The sequence below is a fragment of the Solea solea genome, chromosome 18 (assembly GCF_958295425.1).
Source record: "Solea solea chromosome 18, fSolSol10.1, whole genome shotgun sequence".
In the NCBI taxonomy this organism is placed as follows: domain Eukaryota; kingdom Metazoa; phylum Chordata; class Actinopteri; order Pleuronectiformes; family Soleidae; genus Solea; species Solea solea.
The window spans coordinates 11,023,116-11,044,010 of record NC_081151.1 but is presented as its reverse complement, the minus strand read 5'-3'; the positions used below and the strand labels follow the sequence as shown (position 1 = coordinate 11,044,010).

Genomic DNA, 20,895 nt, shown 5'->3' with positions numbered 1-20,895 from the left:
GATATTATAAGACGGAGAAATAATCCAGAACCCAAAAGAAAAAGCACATCCATGTCTTTATTGAAGTGGTTATTATTATAGAGCTGTTTGGTAGCAAACATGCAATCTGGATGTAAAGCCCTTAAATACAAAGTGGACAAGGCTGTATAAATAATATAATGTGCACTGTATGGCATGTAAAATATATATACTGTGTATATTTATAGGTATAAAACATGCTTCATGGTTAAAGGAGACCACTCGGTACACACACACACACACACGCACGCACGCACGCACTCACACACATAGTTTACTCTCCATTTGCTATATAAGCCACATACACACATACAACAATGTGCCCAAACTCAGAGTTTGGTTACTTTTAATACAAAAATATCAGGACAATTATAAAAAACAAACTTTCAATGGAATAGTGCTGCTCAGTATTTTGACTGCTGGGATATGATTGCATACCTTCATTGTTCTCATTCATTTACTTCCCCTTCATTTTCATCATCACCATCATCATCATCATCATCAGGAATGACCTTAAAAGCACATTAGTGAACAGGTGGAGGTCTGTGGGTGACAGCACTCAAGTGTGAGGCCTGAAAAGGCAAACACATGCACGTTCACTCAGAGCAGTTGGTCATGAAAGAGCACTTCAGTCAAGTATATTTGGAAAGGAGGACAATGTTCGTGTGATGTCTCTGGCGAAGCCCAGATGTACATTCAAAAAACAAAAAAAACAAAACACCAAACACACAGGTCAGAAAAGCACGAACAGTGCGCCCCGTGATTTCAGTAAACATTAACCCTCACAGCTGACAAAGTACTTCTGATTATGGGATGGCGAGGATCTCGTGTCCGGCTGGTCGTCCATCGATCGGCATTCAGAGCAGGATTGTGTTTCTCACACACGCGACTGGCAAGTCCTTCAACGACAAAAACCAGTGACTCAGAGCGTGCCACAGTCAGAAATCTGAATAACAGGCACTCAGAGGAAAAAGAACTGAATGAAGCCACACCGCTCCTTCTCTCAAGTACCTCATTCACATTTCTGTGACCCTGTGTGGACACGCACCTGAAAACAGAGCGGCTACGATCCATGTTGATAAGCTGGGATCAAGTTCAACTGTATTCAGCCAACATGTGACAAAGCCAACCATCTTCTCTGTGTAGTGTTCCCCTTTAACCCTTAATATTGTTCAACATCATTCAACACACACACAAAAAAAAATTTGGCCACAAGAATTCCCAAAGGTGGAGTGAAGAGTTTTTCTGCTGGGTCCAGACATAAATCAGGCAGAGTTTCCATGCGAGAACCATTGAGGTAAGTGTATCCCCCTTCCTTCCATCTCGAGTCGAGCATATAAAAAGGGCTCTCTTGTGCTCTGCCGGGGGCTAAATGTGCTATTTCCAGCCCCCACGGAGACACACCGACATGCTCTAATCGAGGGCCGGTGAGAAAACCTCCAAGCTAACGCGCTCACGAGCGGGTTTAGCTTTGACCGGAAAACACTGAACCCATAAAGTTCAACGACAGGGAAAAATGAATGTGTGTGTAGCTCTCACAGGCTGAAGCAGGACAGGTTGTGGAGGAGTGACGTGGAGTTCAGTGTGCGGATCTGCAAACAGAGCTTTGTGTATAGTCTTTGATTTAGGAGGAAACACATCCCACCACCTTGAAGATGCACCACACTCCCAAGTAAGGTTAACTGGAAGAGGAGAGACAAACAGAGGCAGGGTTAGTCTCAGCAAATCCTGGATGACATGTCAAGATGAAAGAAGAAATGCAACATGTGAAACATCTAAATGTCTGATTAAAAAGGTACTTTTACGTATGAATCTTATTGTAACCCAGAAGACAATGAGCAACAGACCGGCTTCCCTTTCAAACCCCCTGTAGTGCAGTCACTGATCCCAGTTATCGAGTGAAACACCAAAGTGGCACATGCAAATACAGTGAGGAACCTCATTTATCAAACTGTCAGAACGGTTCTCTGGCCAATAAGAGGGATTACTAAAAATCTGACATTCAACCTACATATTTAATCTGCCTCACATTTTATTGATGAATGTTTTGAAACGTTACATGATGAAAGTGTGCGCCTTCAGATGTTTTGCTGAATTTATTATATCAACAGAAATGTTATTCCTTTGAAATGACTAATATATGTGAGGGATATATAGCTGATTTAGAGCTGAATATTGTGCTTGTCAGAACATGTGGTACTACAGCCCATCATCTTCATCAAAAAACTGACCGCTATAAGCAGGTTAACTCTGTGCTAACTCAAAAACTTGCTTTCATGAATTCGGACTACACTTGAGAATCTATTCTATCTATATCTATAGCAGTTTTCTAAAAATGAGGGTGTTCACACAGCCCATCACCACCACCATCACAACACTGTGTCCAGCACTGTCTCCACGTTTAGTGCAAAAAGATCTCTTTAAACAAAAATACACACATTCCGGAGTTTAGTTGTTTACGGGTAAACATCTGGCTGAAGGAAGCAAAGGATTGAGGAAAGTCGTCATTGAAACCCTTCACTGTTGGAGTCTCCTCGCCTCACTTTGAAGCCATTTGACCTGCGAGGGCTGAGGTCAAAGAATGCACGGTCACATAGGTGGAGACATTTCTGAAATCCTCTCAGAATCGAGGTTAAAGAGCCGCCGTAAGACTTAAGAGGGTATTGAAACACTCGAGGGGTCTATGCTGCTGAAATCACTGCACAGCACAGCACACACAGTGTTACCATATGTAGTCATCAGAAATGAATAGAGGAACAGTCATCATCGATATCATCCAACGCCCAGTGCCAGTCCTGGAGACCAAATTCCTCCAATCTGAAAGGGGAAATCAGTTCTGATGGCCAGGTAACATTTTACTGCAGATAAACAAGAGTCAATTCTTTCCATGTGTTGACTCGCAGCTGTTCTCGTGTTCTAAAAGGGCCTGGACGTTACAAAGAGACGTCACACGACACAACGCCGCTGACCCCTCGTCATCATGAAGCACGCCGAGAACAAAAGAACGGCATCTCTTATCCCTGCATTTCAAACCCACACAAAAAAAAAACACCAACTCTTGCTTTTAGGGAACTTTGAAGTGTTTATGGAAGTGGATGCTGTGACAACACATCAGTTGTGACCCTATGTGTGATATGACACAAATGCAAAGATGTTAAAAAAAAACATCTTATTTTTTAATTCTGAAAAGCAAAAAGTAAGTTGCGACTTGTCTCGCGTCTTCCGTTCTACCTGCTCTTGCTGGTGGGGAGCTGTCGACTGGGCCTCCTCATGGACTGGCTGGCCTGGACCTTCATGGAGGTGCGTGGCGATGAGCGTGCAAAGTGCTCTGCTGGCGGAGGCTTCTTGGGGATCTTCTTGACCAGCCGGCTCACCCACTTCTGCTGCTCCTCCTGGGACACGGCCAGCAGCAGCAGGTTCTTGGCCGTAGATATGTCATAGTTTACTGGTGGTAAAAGAGGATATAGTTCATCAATCAGTCACCAAGAAAACATTTAATTTATGCAATTTTGTTCAATATTTACTGTGTAATCGATTAAGACGTGATGGAGCGTTACCACATGATGCCAAGGAAATATTACCGTACAAACACAGTATTTCAATGTACAGGTGTAACGGGTGTGACGTTGTGCCTGTATTTCTGGGCGTGTCTCAATTGCATAATAAAACATCTTTTAACTTTTTGGAGTGGAGCCAAATGGAGTCTTTTAAAACTCAGGGCCAAAGTGGGACAAACGAGTCTTTGAACCTCCATCATCCACATGAAGCTCCTGAATCAGCTGTTTTTTTTTTGTATCGATCAGTCAGATAACTGTCCTTGTCTTTGTTTTTTTTTTTCTTAGTCTAATGTGTTGATTATTATAGTGAAGCAGCAGCAACTTCAATCATCTCAGCAGATGATTTAAGAAAAAGTTAAAACTGCACTAAGCTTAGTGCATAAAGGAGTCTCTTGTTGAAAGCCTCTAACCTTTGCAGGGAGCAATGATATCCTCCTTCTTGTCCATGTGGTCTTTATGGCACTTGATGTGACAGCGTCGACACTCCAGAGCAGGCGGCGGCTTGAACATGTTCCACAGTGGCTTGGTGCACGCCTCACAGTTGGTGGGGAAGTGGTAGAGTGTGGGGATGAACTCGTGGCCCTTGTGGCAGATGTAGCTGGATTTCTCTCCGATGGGCAGTGGCTCAACAGGAAACTCTGGCTCCTTTTTGCTCTCACCTTCATTGGCATAAAGAATCTGAAAAAACGTGGGAGGACTTTAGTCTAAATGTGTGCTTGACCGATCAGATTTCACATATTGTTCATGTTACCCAGATGAGACTGACCTGGAATATCCTGGGGATTTCTTTGGCATCGGCACGGTACACATCCGTTTGAGTGACAGGCCTCACATGGAAGAGTTTGCTGTGTGACGGAGATGAAACTTGTTACGTTCTCTTTTCAAACCACATCATCGGGGTTGACGCGCACACAGGAACAGCTTTACAGGAAATTATACTGAACTTCAGTGTGGTTACACTCACTCTATGTCAAGCACCATGTAGGGAATAGACTGCTCTCTGTCTTGCTCACTGTTGTAGAAGAGAATCTTCTTGCTGCTCACGACAACATACTGCAGAGACACAACAGATACCATGAGAAAATGAAGACGAGCACTGCTGTAGCAAAGTAACAAAGCCTCCCTTCATTTATTCATACCTTTTTCGCCCATCCAAACTTCTTGGTGTTGTTTCTCACGGGGAGAGAGAGCCACCCCTCAAGCCTTGTTTCTTTTTAGTGGGAGAAGGAGAGAGTATGGAACGTGAGTATAAACAGATTAATAATCCACCAGTATCACTGTACATTGAATACAAATAAATGAAAAGCAACGGCTGTTGACGATCCCCAGTCAACCAGTGTTGTGTATTGATCTAAACCAGTGGATGTGTGAGCTGATGTCGAATGCAGTGAGCAAGGGTCATGGTCACATGATCAGGAGGTAGTCTTAGAAAATCCCAGAAAATAAGGAAATATTATATTTTTGATCAAAATCTCAAAAAAAATTAAAAATGAATACTTGAAAAGTCCATGTGCAGTATACTTCTTAGGACATTTTAGGAATCAGCTTTACAGCAGCTCTTCCCACTTCTACATTTTATATTTATTAAAGATCGATTTTAACCTGAAGGACAATAAATCTATACAGCACGAAGCTGAGTAGAAGAATCGACATTTTAAGGCAAGTGGTCAAGCACTTACCTGTGTACGCATCATCAGCATCAAACTCTGGTCCACTGCTCACACTGGCAGAGTCCATTGACTGAACACTGAGCGACTGCAGAAGATTTCTCAGCTGCTCAATATCACTGTCTTTACTGTCCAGGGCCATCTGCAGCTCGATACGCATCAGGCTCTCATCTGCCAGTTGCTACAAGGAACAGGGAAATGGTGTGTGAAATACTGAATTGCATGTGTTTAAAGCAACCGTTTATCAAAAAAGAAGCAGGACGGAATTTCTCGTGGAATGGAAACACAACAGTGGAACTTGTGCGACCGTGCCACCTACTGCTTGCATTTCGTTGATCTCTCTGTTGTATTTGATGATGGTGCTGTTGAGCTTTTCCTTCTCCGACCTCAACTCCAACTGCAGCTTCCTGTTCTCCTTCTCCTTTCGCCGCATGTCTGTGTCGTTACCGCGGCGACTGCCTCCGCCACGCACCTCCTTCCTGTTCATGATCTCTGCCAGCTTATTGACGGCCTGTAAGATTGACACAGGGGCAAGTCACATTTCAACATGTCTTGAGAGTGGATGTGAAGAGATATTTTCTAGGCTATAGCTTTTATTTCTTTAAAATCTGTGATATGTTGTTTAAAAACGTACCTGTGTTTTCAGCGTTCTCTCAGACTGCAGCTGCTTCTCAAATCCCAGCCTCATCTGGCTGATCTGCTGCTCCCAATCCCTTGACTTCTCTGACTCTGAATGAGGAAAGACAGGGAATTAAGCGACATGCCATTTGCTTGTCTAACCTTTGACATTCAGACATTTTTAATACCTTCAATTGCCTCCGTCAGTTTGTTGTTCAGCTCCTCCTTCTCATTGGCGAGGTTGGCAACATCGCTGGTCAGGGTGCGATTGGCCTCCTCCAGCTGCACAAAGCAAGAAATGAAGTATGAGCTCAGTCTAAACTGTCTGCCACTGCCATATGTTCAATCAAACATAACTGAGTGGGCACTGGATTTGGACCTCTCAGGAACCAACTTATGACACAGACACTCGCACTCACTGAAAACAAGGCTGCCAGCACTGAACAGATTTTAGACACCAACTAAAATCTATGCCAGATCAAGTCTACGACATCTAGTCTTAGATTATGTTCAGTAAATAGAGGAATATGTTTGCTGCTTCATCTTTATGTCCCCTTTTAAACTGCTCACGCCACATACCAGAGTTGAGGATCCACACTGCTGCCTCCAAAAGGGAGTTTGAATGTGTTATTTTGTGACAAATGCGCCAAAGAGGACATGAGCGGTTTGTGTGTCCCTACAAGCTAAAAGGCTGTAGTGTCTCTGTACATGAACTATTACTTTAATGCAACTCACTGAGCCGATGGTGATGTCCTTCTCAGCCAGCTCTTGGCGATGCCGGGCCATCATCTCCTTCAGTTCCAGCTCCTTCATTATCTTCTCCTTCTCCAGGTCTGAGTACTGCTCCTCCGCAATGGAGCGTGCCAGCTGCTCCGAGTCAGCCTTTGTCAGAGTGATCTCCAGTTGAGCCGCCAGTGAGTCCCTGAAACAAGGCAACTGTTACTCACCAACACGGGCCAGAGCATCTCATTCATATGGTGTAAATTGACCCACAGCTACCTTCTTATTTTAAGGGGTGCACTGACTGATTGATATTTACGGTGTCTTTATTTCATGCATGTGTTGGGAATGAGGACATATTTTATGTATGAACAATTCTCAGACATATTAGCCTAAAATTAACCACTGCTCTAAACTCCAAACCATTCTACCTTAAACAAAAGCTACTGTGCTTTGTCACTGGTGTTTAAATCGAAAAACAGAAAAGGAAAAACAATTTTCAAACAGCATATTAAGCACCTCTCCTCCTGTAGATCCTGCAGAGACTGCTGAACATCTTTAAGGAGTTTGTTCCTCTCCTCACACTCCTCCTTCAGTTCACGAACCTGGGTCTTGTACAATGTCTGGGAGACACGGGAAACAGGTCAGAGAAAGCTTACTCTTCCAAATAATACAGGAACATATGCTGCACATTGTGATGAAACTGACAGTTTTCTACAGTACATTTAAGAAGTTTGATAAAAGACGTCTCATTCGTGTTTTGTTTAGTGTTAGAATAACCAAAAACACAGATCAGTAATGAATTAAAAAGCAAGTATTGTAGGGTGTTCCCTGGGCATCCCCACTGGAACATTTTGAAATGTATAACCCTCTGAAACACTATTTACTGCATTTTGAGGGCCAAATTTTGTGAAGTTAATCTATTATTACGACGGGACCAATTAAAAAGGGAAAAAACAACAGAAAAGCCCCTCTAGATAGGGGCCAAAATCACAGCGTAGGGGCCCCCTATGCTCAACTGCCCTGGCGAGAACCCTGAGAACCATTATGTGTTGTCATTTTACATCCAGGGAGAATTAAGACTCACAGAGAAATACTGTTCGGCTTCTAACTGGTCCTGTAACTCCTTCATCTGCCCGTCAGTGTCCTGCCGTTCTCTGTGGACAGAAAGGAAAAGTTGCATCACTTATCGCCCTCGCTCTGGCACACTGTGAAGGCTCGAGTAGAAAAAAAAAAAGGGCAAGGGAAGAGGAAACTGACTTGCGCAGCTCTTGGTTCTGTTTCTCCAAGCTGCGTTTAATGTCCAGCAGGTGATTAGTTTCCTGTTTGAGCTGTTTCTCCGAGGTTCTCAGAGCATTGAGCTGCTGTATCTGTGCCTTCAGGTCGTTCTGAGTCAGCGTGCGTTTCTGTGTCTCCTGCTCGATCTTCAGCGTCAAGTTCTTCACCTGATAGTGTGAACAAAACGAAGAGAAAAGCGTTTGTAATGTTTATATTGTCACTTTCTGTTTTGTTTTTTGTTTTTTTAAGCTGTCAATGAATAACAGTTCTTCCACTCAGTGCTACATAAGCTGCAGGGTTAGCTGTTGTGGGTGACATCTAATAACAAAACACACACTTCTCTGATGTCCTGCACACATGATAAACACTTGCCTCCTCAGTGAGACGGTCCTTATGTCTGCGCAGCTCATCAAGTTTCTGCAAGGCCTGTTTATAGTCACAGTCCATCATGCTGCTGTGTTTCTCCTGCTCCAGTATTCTGTTCTCCAGGCGCAGTTTGGCTGCTCGCTCCTCCGCCAGCTTCTGTTCCATCTCTGCATGGACATTAAAGATGAGATAAGATTTGTACAATGTGAAAAAGGCACTGGATCTTTTAATTTAGGTTTATACTTAGTGACAGCTGGAGTGTGTGTGTGTAAAAAGAATTATTTACAATAAATAGGAAATTGAACACAATTCTTTTTTTTCTAGTTTCCAGGAAGTCAGAGTAAAACATACATACTAGCATTTTCTGTTCCTTCATAGCTGCTATAACATTCAGCATTACTACCAAATATTCCATCTCTTTACTGTAATGCAGTAAATAATAATTATAATAAAGAAATTGAGTCAAAATGTGTATAAAAAAAAGTATTTAAAACAACTGATGTACATATGTAACATTCACGTACAACTTCATGCACAGGAATTTTAAGTTGCAGTTAAATGCAGACACAGTTTGAGTCTTTCCCTTCACTAGATATAATGTCCAGACTGGGTTGTGTTGAGGTAAACAAGAGAACAACACGCAGGAAACAAAAGGTCGGTGCTCTCACCCTTCATGGACTCTGACTTGGCGCCCTCAATGGTCACCTTGATCTTGCTCTTGTCTGCCAGCATTGCCCTGGTGGCCTTGTGAGAAGTCTCCTGCTGCTCCAGCTCCTGTTGCAGCACCTTCAGCTTGTAGGTCAAATCAATCTCTTTGTTGCTCTTCTCCTACGCAGAGAAGAAACAAGTGCAAGAGCAGAGGTGAGGTGGTGGACACCAGGAGCAACAATTAAATGGACATCGCAAAACCACTGCGCCCTTTTCTCATGCTCAAACACTCGCTCACTCGCTATATCACCTTGTAAATCACATAATGATCATTTTAATGATAGAGTTTAAATTCTAATCTATTTTTAATGACTTCCCACAGCCCACATGCAGTAGTTTCACAGCCCATCAGGAGGCCACATGGCACTGAACAATGGTTTCCATGAAAAAGGCTTGAATTTTTAAAAGCAAGAAATCACCACTAGTGAAATAGTTTTTCTTAGGATACATTTCTGGAAATATGAAGGCGACCATCACTCTACAAGGTAATCTATACATTAGGTCTTGTGATTAATATGGCACCATCTACAAAAAATGCACTGAAGGGGAAACAAAATGCTGAGTACAGCTATGAGGGAACACATTGAATAAAGTGATGACCAGACCAAGGCAGTGTGCCAAATATACAGTCTGAAACTGGGTTTTAACAGAGATAAAATAAGTAAGTACAGGATCCTGTACGAGAAACACAGACGAAGTAAGCTGGCAAATTTAGGTAACGTTCAAATACCCTCACACTGCCAAAAAGATTGTATACACTGGTATATTCCAGCTCATTACTGTCAGAACTCAGAAGCACAAAAAAAAGGGGGTTTAATAAAGACCGCCTTAATATTAAGTAACGCTTATAAATCAGGTTTTTACTGATTTACCTTCTCCAGATCAGTGAGTTTCTCCTGAAGCTGTCTCTTCTCAGTGTCAGCTTTGGACAGAGCCTGTCTCTGCTGACGTGCCTCCTCCTCCAGACCAGAGATCCGTCCTACAGGATACATTCATCAGAGCAGCATGTGTCAAAAGCAGGAATGAGTCCAACTCAAGCATCTACCATACACAAAACTAATCAATTTGGTTGTTAGATGCTTTGTGTGCTCACACACAAAACATCCAACCACCCAAATCACCAGCCAGCAATCAATGCATTTCAGGATTCTCAATAATATGTGTTTCATTACTGAATCTGACTATTTACATGGTTAAAAGTAATTATATTTTTAATCCAGTATTCTGGTTCATTGCAGATTCAATTACAGGAGCAGTTTGACATAAGCAGATGAAAAATGAGCAGGAATCCGGTGTTAACTGAGCTGTGTTTGCTTCAAATGTGATCTTCCCCTCACTTCACACCATCAGATAAATGCTTTAATCAGGCAGTTTAAATAGTCTGAGCGCTGCTTTAATTCACTTATGGTTGAATTATTGGACCTGAAGTAAACAAACTCCCTTGAACAAACAAACAAATGCATCCTGGGAGCTGAAAGGAAACCACAGTCCACTATCGACAACTGTCACACATGGATCACTTTAGATGGTGTTTCACATTCATTCTCTACACCAAGATATGTTCAACCAGTGATGAGAAACCTTCAGATGCAGACTTGTAGCTCTGTGCAGCACATCCACAAAAACCTCTTTAAATAAAAGCTCTTATAAACTCATTCCTCAGCCTCACACACATACAAATACAGATAGTGAATGTGTGGTTTTCTGAATGGGCTTTAATAAAAACCACTCTGCACGGCAAACTATTACTTGAAGCCAGGAAAGCCTCTTTGGCGCCCTCTCTGTTTATAAGACACAGAATTTTCAACTCATAAAAACGAAATAAGTAAACAATCCTGCGGCGACTCGGAACATTTTATTAACTATTCCTCATATTCACTACAACAGTGTTTTTTTTCTGATCACACAACGTTTGCTGTGTTTGGTTTATGTTTGAAGACCCTGCTTCTTTGTTTTCAACCAAAAGAATGTTCATATATGCAAAGACTTTCCAGGCCAGAGAAGATTTTTTTTTTTCCTGTATTGCATAACATGTTTGTGTTTCACCCACCCATAAGGTCACTGATGGTCTCTGAGCCCTGGCTATGCTCTCGCCTCTCCGTCTCCAGAGCCGCCTGCAGGCTGATGCATTCCTTCTCCAGACTGAGCTTGCTGCGCTCCAGCAGGCAGCATTTGTCCTGCAGTTCGCGTACGTTGGCCTCTAGCTGCTGCAGCTGCTTGCTGTTTTCAGTCTGGGCTTTACGGAGCCTCGTCGCTGCCTCAGACTCGGCCCGAAGCAGCGTGTTGGCCTCTTCGAGCTAATGGAGGAAAGTGGAGTGATGGAGTTTGACTTGGTTTCTCATCAGTTTATTAAATCTCTTTGTTAAGCCTGAGTTTGAATACTTGTGAAACACTTTTTTTTAATCTTATTTATTGTAATTCTCTTCACATCATGTAAGTCACCAAAAAATGAAGTTGTCTGGTGTCATAGATGGCTTTAACACCTCCATTATATTACCTAAGAAAAACTCTCACAACGACTTCCTGCATCACCCCTGATAACTTGTATTAAAATGTTCTTTACTTTTCATACGAATCCAAACCTCTTGACCTTTAACTCCACTGACCTGTTTCTGTAGGTGAATATTCTTCTCATTTGAAATGTGTGAATTCTGGTTTCTTCTCTTCATGTCATCCAGCTGGTCTCGCAGGCCGTTTACTGCACAACACAGAAGAACACAGACCAAAGACAAACCATCTATCAATATAAACTCTGACTGATATAAATAAAGAATCCATATAAAGATGTTGCCTGCATGACATTTCTTATGTAAGGTATATAAGAGAAATAAAAGACAACAGAATTACAATGTGCATCCCAAACTGTCCAACAGTAAGTAACAGTATAGATGTGATAATGCTGCTTTGTAAAGAAAGGACTGGTGTGTTGGATTTGGATTTGACAGTCAAATCAGAAGTGCTATTATGAACTTGAAGTTTTCCCTAAACCATTTTCCCCTGATTTCAAAGAGATTTTATATCTTCTGGTTTTAAGGTAACTTGTAATTTATTCCACGAACAAGGGGAAAAATAAGAGACGGTCTTTATGCCCATTTAAGTAAAAACATTGTTATTGTATAAGTGCTGTGGACTGATGCCATATACCTGAAATGGGTAATATTATTGAGCACAGTGGAGGAAATTGTGATTGTAATAACAATATTGTAATCATAAAAAGTGTCAAAGGTCTGTGACATAAATGAAGAGTGCACCATACATTTCATTTATTCTTTGAGTTGTGGACGAGGAGAACTTGCTTTGGGTGCCAATGCCGATGTTCAGTGCTTCATTAAATTTTTGTGTGCGCAGTAAACACATGAACAGGGTTCAAAACAATCACAACAATCTTCCACGTCTGGTTCACCACAGCACAAACACTTCGCTGCTATTGAAGGGATCAGAAAACTGTTTGCTCCCCAAATCTCACAAACCTGCTGCTCATTATTACCTGAAGCAAACCTGCATACACTATTGAGGCTAATGCACCACCCAGTGGTCAAACTCAAAAACTGCATGGAAGTGTACAAAGTCACCTGTATTATTTGTAAGGGGGAAAAATAGAAAAACAAACATTATATTATGATTCCATTACTCTTTTAATAGAAGCGTAAGGAGCTAAAAGAGCTTTAATTGTCCATTCTGTGTTGGGCAGGATGAAAAAAATGTAATTTATCAGAGAGATTTTTTAAAACGCACAAGACTGTTCAAAATGAAAATGAGTCCCATCCCAAAAACAGTTAAGCGTTTGGTTTAACACAGTATCACATTATTAACAGATCAGTGATACTGTGTTAACAGTATGGCATTTGGTTTATTTTGGCTGAAAAGGTCTGTCATTGTATATATTACCCTTAAACTTTGAACAGGACAAAGTTGTGCAAGGGCTCACATCAGAAACCAAATAAATGCGTTTAAAAAAACAAACCAAACAAAAAAATTTGATTGATACATGATCAAATATTCTCCTTGTCACCTTCATTCTCCAGGCAGCGCTTCCTGTCAGCCTCGTTCTCTGCCTTCCGGCTGCTCTCCAGGCTCTTGTGCTGCAGCAGTGCCTTCTCTCTCTCCAGCTGCCTCAGACTCGACTCCAGGTTCTTCCTTCCACTCACCTAAAATTGATCATTACATACTTTGTACAACATGTCTCGTAGGGCTGGTTTCACGGTGCAGTGACTCCATAACTTCATAAGCAATGCTTCATGAGAATTCAACTGGGGTTTAATACTAATCCCAATCCAGACAGTCATTTTAATGAAGCTATTAGAATACTGCAAGCACTCTGGCTCAGCTTTACTGAATATGACATGGTGGTAGTCAAGCGAAACACGTTCAAATGTGGATCATAAGAAGCCATTATTCTGACTAATAAATGCTGGTCTTGGGAAAAGCCATAACTATGGATGAGGAAGGTAGACTCAGTTAATGCCTGAGAGAAAACTGGGTTGCTGCATGAGCAAGTGTCTTCAGTGTAGATATTCTTAACAGAATATAGATATTCTTTACTGTGATTTAAAAGTAATTAGCCTACCTCATCCTCAAGCTCTTTAGAGATTTTGTCCAGACGACTAGTGGCAGTTCTGCAGAAAAGAAACAGGACATTTATAAGATTTTAATAATTAAAGCCACTGCACTCTGTCACCATCACTAGAGTAACAGTGACTGTACCTGTATTTGTGCTCCAGATCATCTTTGGCCTGTTTCTCATTATTGAGCTGCCCCTCTACGTGGTGAAGTTTCTTCTGTAGTGCTACTGACTGGAAAGACAAAAAAAAAAGAAAACCAGTCATTCACACAAGACTGAATGAAGAGTGATATACTTACTGACTTTTTTTTCATCAAATGCTTGAGTAAAAAAAAACTGCCCCTCATCCATCTTTCCTGAGTATGTAATGTGCACCATGCAGTGAAGCAGTTTACATAGTGTAAACACAAACATCTAAAATATAGTTCCTAGTGCCTTTAAATTAAATTGAATTATTGTGCTTTTTTCTCCATTTATTTAATTTTTATCTATTGTAGTATGATGTTATTTTTGTTGTTGTCCAATTACATGTGTGCTAACCGACCCTGTCTTCGCTCGCATCGCTTGCAGAAGTAATTTTAAATGTGACTTTCTAAAAAACATTTTAACATGAAGTAGACAAGGCATCAATAATCATGATATTTGTCATGACTCTGGCCACAATCTTTTTCTTATTTCATAAAAAATATATATACAAAAACAGCTTAAACGTTTTAACTTGAAGAATAAGCTCTTTCTGGAGATTAGAAAACGATTAACCCTCAAATAAGTATAATAACTCCTGTTATACAGAGATACTTTTCAAAAAAAGCCAGTTTTGCAATGACACCATCTCACCAGTGACTTTAATTGTGACGGTGGCAGATTTACTAAGACTTTCTCTGATTAGCTCAGCCACTTACACTGAACACTGCTCAAGTCTTTCTTTGCAGCTCAGAACATAGAAATTCCACCAAAGTGCTAATAAATCACAGGATCAGGAAAGGAAATCCTCCTCGGAGTCATTTCTATCATAATCCTTAATGCTACTCAATATGATGTACAATGTAAACCAAAGCCTGGATTATTTCCTGAGGAGCTCAAATTGGTCTGGGTTACTGCATTTGCTGAACAGGAAGAGAAAGTACCCACCTCTCCTTTTGAATTCTCATGGGACACTGAAGAATTGTTGGAGGCATTTAATAATCTGAAGAAGTAAATGAACAAAATCAACACAGTCAAGAAGACATCTGAGAAAAAAAACATCTATAATTCATCTTTAAATGCATGTACTGTATATGTCAAGGTACCAAAATGACGACTTTAAGGACTTACTGGTCTTCTTTGAAGTAAGTGAAGCCAACGAACGGTAACTGGTTTCCAACAAAGGCCTTAGGTGTGGGGAATGTTTCCACATCACCTTTGTCTTCTTCAATCTCGTCAAAGTTACTGGTGTCTATGTCACTGCTCAGCTCTGGGACCACAGGGGCAACCGCTGAGGGAGGAGAGAGGGAGGTCAAGGTGAAATGCTGGATAAAGATTAGAATGGTGGGTAAACATAATAAAAGAAATTTCAGTTTTTAGCTTATTATTATCATCATTACTATTATTATTATGACGCAGCTGCTGTTCAGAAGAGGCTCCTGTTAAGAATCTGATGGGACCAGATGAAGCTCTTGAACACTGTACTTATACTAACCGTCTCTGATGGTGTCGAAAGTCCACAGGTCATTCTTGAAGAAAGGATGTCGTTTGATTTCCTCCACGCCGTTCCTGCCTAATCGTACCTCCCTTAGGACAAAGACAGTGAATGATATGTAGAGCAGTGATCAAGGCTACACTGCAGCAGTATCAGTGATGTCAGCACAATACAGCCTTTTTCCTGAATATTCTTTAAAGCTTAACAAATAACACCAGTGGGAAATATGAGCACATCTAGATCCAGCTCTTTCTGTTAGGTAATATCTAGCTTTATTTTCTGGTAACTGTAACTTTTCATACCTGTCAGTCAGGAAAGCACAGATGATATTCTTAGCATCTTTGGAGATATCTACATCATCTGGGAAGTTTAGCGAGTTCTTGTGGTCCATTATTTTACTGTACGTTCCCACCAGAGAGTCCGCATAGAAAGGCGTGTCACCTGAAAGCAATTACAGCCAGTTAGTGGAAAAAAAGTGTCAGCCAAACATGTTTGTAAGCTCAGGTCTTATCCAGTCACGATGACTTAATGAGATGATTTTCTCACCAACAAGCATCTCAAAGATGAAGACCCCTACAGACCACCAGTCACATTCTCTCCCATAATATCCGTCTCCTCCCTGGGACTTGAGCACCTCAGGAGAGATGTAGTCTGGAGTCCCAACTGCTGTGTCACAATGCACCATGCCGGTCTGCAGAGGAAAAGATTATAAGTGCCTGTGATTGAGGAACAGCACTGATATTCAACTGTATTTGCATCAAATCTGATTGTTTAGCCAAGACGACGCTACAATATATTAGTTACCAATTATATTCAAGTTCCCAACCTTCAATTAAAAAAAAAAAAAATAATCCAGTTAATTCCTATTAATTCCTGTTCATTTCCATGGAAAGTTTTCAACCCTATATACCTTAAATCTGAATAAGAAGCCATGTCCTGCTCAAAACATGAGCGTGTATTATGCTAATTAGAACTTTTTAATTAGGTTTTTTTGTTTTTTCTAAGTAATACACAACAAAATAACTACAAACCAGTAAATGAAAAGCAGGCTATTGAGACATGTGAAACAGCAGTCCCAATTTTCAAATTCAATTTTGCTCCTCTTTGCTGAAATCTTGTCCACTGATATAAACAAGATTTGTTTTCAAAATTAAGTTTCTCTCCATAAGAGAAACAAGAAAGAGAAATATCTGACACTTGTGCTTTTTATTTCCACCCAGAAATGTTGTTTATTAGTTCATTTGTCAGTCTTTGTGTTTGTTAGCAAAATGACACAAAAACTGCTGAACCCATTTTCTTGAGACTTGGTGAGAAGGTGGGGTATGGCCTAAACAAGAAGATGAAGATGGCTGGGGAGACAATTTCATGAATTTCTCAAGAAATGATGTTGATATCCTTTTCACACAGAATACAGTGCTTAATAAAAGAAAAAGGTAAAACAAATTGGGTGTAGATCCTAATAATGGACAATGCTAAGAAGGGCTGAAAGGCAAAAAGTCATGTGACAAAATTGTACAAAAACTCACTGAGTCCATCTTCATGCATGTGCCAAAATCGGCCAGCTTGAGGTGTCCAAGTCTGTCCAGGAGCATGTTATCTGGCTTGACGTCACGGTGGATGAAGCCCATGGAGTGAATAGCATCCAAGGCCATCACAACCTCTGCTGTGTAGAACTTGGCCCATTTCTCCGGTACATCATAGGTGCTGGTCAGATTGACCAAATCACCTCCTGGCATGTATTCCATCACCATGTAGAGGTAGTGCTCATCTTGGAAGGCACAGCACAACTGAACAAGGCAAACACAAGCTCTTATTACAGGACATTTTTCTGTCACAGTATCCAGAAAATGACCATGAAATTAAATACCCATCAATTTCATGTTAATCGAGTACATTCTGTAAACTGTAAAGTAATGTAAATAAAGCAAAATGTAACAAAAGATTGTAAAGTACAATCACTGGTCTCACCTGCACAACCCACGGACTGTTAGAGAAGGCCATGATGTCCCTCTCTTCCCAGAAAAAGGCAGAGTCTGAGCGCTTGATCATTTCAAACTTGCTCAGGAGCTTCATGGCGTAAACCTTCTGTGAGGCTTTATGTCTGACCTGTATGGTGAAGGAAACATTTCAGTCAGAGAGAAATAAAAATTTGGGATCTGCAAGAACACTGAGGCATTTTGACAAAGTTAGGAATTACTAGTTAAACCTTTTTTTAGTAGTAAAATGACTACGTTTAGTGTGAAAGAGGCTTAATACTCACCAGCTGAACTTCACCAAATGCCCCTCGACCAATGACTTTCACTCTGTCAAAGTCTTCAGACTTCATCTGGAGGTCTCGAATTTGTCCTATGACTTTCTCATCTGGGTATCAACAGCATCAAGTAAATAAAAAATCAGTTAAATGTGTCGTATTTACCGCAATTATACCCCCCAAATTCTCACTGGCACACAGAAGACTACTTACATCTGTTTATGAAGTTTTCAATGTTTTTGTTCTTGCGTAGTGCAGGGTAGTCCAAGTCTAAGACCAGGGCGTTCATGGAGTCCTACATGGAGAAAATGAAAACATCAAGAGTCATGCCATCATGTGAAAGCATTTCCACCCGTTATCTCAGTTTCTGTTACTAATTAGGACCACGAATGACCACCACAATCAAAAAATCTGAAACAAATACACATTCAAATGGCAGTTTTTCAACACCACACGGAGGACTGAGAGTGAGAGCAGCATCGAGGGGTGTGTCGTCTACAAATCTTCCCTCTCAGAAGAGACATCAGGTACAGCAAAAAAAAAAACTATGCAGCGGTACACAAAAGGCAAACCGCTGTCTTCATTTGCACAGCATCACCTGCTCACTCCCCAGTTTTCAAGTGTACTGTACCAAAAGCTAAGACAATGATATAACACATTACTAAGAAACAACATGTGCTGATTAGAAGATTTAATGGTTCGAAACTATGCAATTAGCAAATCACAAAGGCAACAGTCCATTATCTAGGTTAAAGCGGTTGGGAAACTGGGTTATGGTCCAAGGACAAAATCATTACATTTTGAACATAGGGAAAATGAGCAGCCAAGCATATGGGTAATAATTCATTTAAAAAAATAAGTATATTTCAGACCAAATCTCAATAGCTGTCAGAAAAAAACGTTATTATCTATAATTAGTTGAAGATAAATGAGTAATCCTTTGTAGTTATAATTTGTTATTTTCCCCAACCCTAGTGTGAATATCAGATGCTGTCCACCTACAGAGGGAATGGTTATTATTGTAAGTCGCTTTGGATAAAAGCGTCTGCAAAATAACATGTAATGTAATGTAATGTAATGTTATGCAAATACACACAACACAAAAACAAATGTGTTGCACTCATCACATCAGAGATGTTTCCATGGTCCACAGAGGCCCTGTTTAGACCTGGTACCAACATCTGCTCATCATAAGTGGACAGCTCTAAATCCATCTGTTCTCACCTCGTATTAAAACGCATCTTCTACGAGCACTTCCCTGAACTCTCTGTAAATACAGACAAACATAATTATGTCCTCGAAGATCAAATTAGGTTTTTAACCAGTCTGACTGTACAGCATTCTCTGCCTGTGCATCTGTGTCTGTGAGACATCAGTGTCTACATGCTCCTGTGCATTCAATTAGTTTTGTGGGACACAAAGTCATGACAACAGCTGTTGGTATGAGGTCTATATATTTAATTTAAGTATATACGTGTGATGTACACACTTGGTCATATCGAATGATTGGTTGCAACCAAATTTTAGTCTGCCCTCCATGGGACACAATGTATAAACAACCAAATGATGACATGTAACGATAACAGGAAAAATGTTCCTAAATATGTATGAAATGATGATGTTCATTTCATTTGATGATGTTACCAAATTGATTACATTCTAATATTTTAATGAGGGATGAAATTCCAAAATGGTTGTGGAGAGAGACTACTAACCCTACTCTGGTCTGAGCCATTAGTCATGAAGATACATTCACAACACATTTGGGTGTGTCCACACATGTACTCTTCCTCTTTCTTCCCACTCGAGATTGAATTTGAATCACTGTGGGCCGGTCATGTTGATCCAAGGTCTAACTAAGGCCGAAACAGGGACGATCCTGGCTGCAAAACTGTTTGGTTCATTAAAACATCAACATAACATCCCCCTGAAAACAACATCAATGTTGTTCCAGATGGGTCCATCCGTTATTTGCATTTCCAGGAAACACCTTCTCTCTGAGATTGCAGTGGGAATCTGTACTTGGTTGTGTTGTGAGTGTTAATTAATTAATAAGCTTGTGTGTTATGTATTTGCATGTGTTATTGCGCTGCAGAGCATACCCGGGGGTTGAACTCTCCACTGTATGAAACAATGAAGAATACAGTGGACATCAGTATGAGGGGGTGAATATCAACAACTGCATTTCTCAGAAGTTTATTTTCTCTATGTTTTCTCACCACTGCCTGGAGCAGAAGCAGTTCCACGTCACTGCACACAGCAAATCTGTATTTAAACCAACACCTTCCCTTGTGCAAACTTTTCATTCAGTTCATTCAACTTGACTGACCGATTACCTAAACAACATGTGAAGAAAATGGTTTCAAGTGACAGATTTTTCTCCTCCAGAGAGAAGGAGAGAAAGAGAGAGAAGCATGATGAATCATTTTTCTATCAACAGCTGCCTCCTCAACGATATTCGTTGACAAATGATGGAACACACAGTTTCTGTGACCTTCGTGAGGCAGTGGGTGTAAAAAGATTAAGCCACCTCCATATGGCATGTAGTCAGTAGTTAGAGACTGCATCTAACACACCACTGGCATAGCACTATCTACAGATGAAACATTGCTTCTTATGGCTTATGAACAGTTTAAAGGAAATAACATGACAGACAGATGATGCAATAAGTCAACACACAAGAATGTCTAATATCTTATCTAACTAGTTACAAAATATGTCTAAGAAATATGTTCATTTTGTGTCTAGATAATGCATAAGACATGCAGAGACATAAAGACGGAGTTATAATAGAAGCACATATTTAAGCTTTAGTGTTGGCTTGTCAGCTGACAGCAATGCTTCAATAATTAGAGTTGAACCGATACTACTTTTTTGTGTCCGATACTAATACCAATGCCAATATCAGACACTTATCTGCCCATACCGATATCAGTCTAATACAGTCATTTTAGACAGTTGAAAAGGTCTGTAACTGTAACTATGAAATCCTCCAACTTTGTAATAAATATTCTTCTTCTATCAAGAAGGAATACTCAGCCCACAACATGACTCAGCTAAAATGCTGTTGCTGATTTGTATTTACATTTGTGTAATGGATAATGAAGCAATCAATATGTAGGATTGTATTTGTATTGTATCGTATTGGTTCATCCCAAGCAATAATATGCAGTATATGGATGATGTTAATAATAATATCTGCAGTGGAGTATATTTCTATGCAGGGTTAAGCCAATCAAATACTAAGTGTTGGTCCTACAATATAAGTCAAAATTAACTAATTAGATATTGGAAAAAGAAAAAGTTAAAATCCAATACGACGAGTAAACCCTCACCAAAAAATTGGCCAAAAAATATGGCCAAGAAAGGCATTTTCGGGGGCAAGACTTTTAACACCGAAACAACACAACCAAAACAGGATGTTTTGATGACGCATGCAAAAACTGCAGCCACCACGAACCTGTCTATTCCCG

At 40.5% G+C, this 20,895-nt stretch overlaps 1 protein-coding gene across 3 annotated transcripts in view; it reads right to left on the bottom strand.

Annotated features, from left to right (window-relative positions):
- Positions 1–37: 37 nt before the first annotated feature.
- Positions 38–20,895, bottom strand: part of rock2a (rho-associated, coiled-coil containing protein kinase 2a) — a 37,740-nt gene continuing 16,882 nt past the window's right edge. The window contains exons 2-33 of one of the 3 annotated variants that reach the window (XM_058614847.1): positions 17,636–17,717; positions 17,432–17,532; positions 17,140–17,277; positions 16,698–16,958; positions 15,718–15,862; positions 15,474–15,612; positions 15,172–15,263; positions 14,808–14,967; positions 14,625–14,679; positions 13,637–13,725; positions 13,500–13,548; positions 12,945–13,080; positions 11,539–11,630; positions 10,983–11,229; positions 9,805–9,911; positions 8,893–9,052; positions 8,231–8,391; positions 7,841–8,025; positions 7,668–7,737; positions 7,100–7,203; positions 6,596–6,782; positions 6,049–6,142; positions 5,877–5,971; positions 5,562–5,753; positions 5,255–5,423; positions 4,715–4,785; positions 4,540–4,628; positions 4,342–4,420; positions 3,986–4,253; positions 3,250–3,463; positions 2,457–2,586; positions 38–1,700 (exon numbers count right to left, since the gene is read on the bottom strand). In XM_058614847.1, coding sequence (XP_058470830.1) covers positions 2,523–2,586; positions 3,250–3,463; positions 3,986–4,253; positions 4,342–4,420; positions 4,540–4,628; positions 4,715–4,785; positions 5,255–5,423; positions 5,562–5,753; positions 5,877–5,971; positions 6,049–6,142; positions 6,596–6,782; positions 7,100–7,203; positions 7,668–7,737; positions 7,841–8,025; positions 8,231–8,391; positions 8,893–9,052; positions 9,805–9,911; positions 10,983–11,229; positions 11,539–11,630; positions 12,945–13,080; positions 13,500–13,548; positions 13,637–13,725; positions 14,625–14,679; positions 14,808–14,967; positions 15,172–15,263; positions 15,474–15,612; positions 15,718–15,862; positions 16,698–16,958; positions 17,140–17,277; positions 17,432–17,532; positions 17,636–17,717 — 4,095 coding nt within the window. In that variant the 3' untranslated portion in view covers positions 38–1,700; positions 2,457–2,522. The other 2 variants (XM_058614848.1, XM_058614846.1) reach the window with 2 other exon arrangements.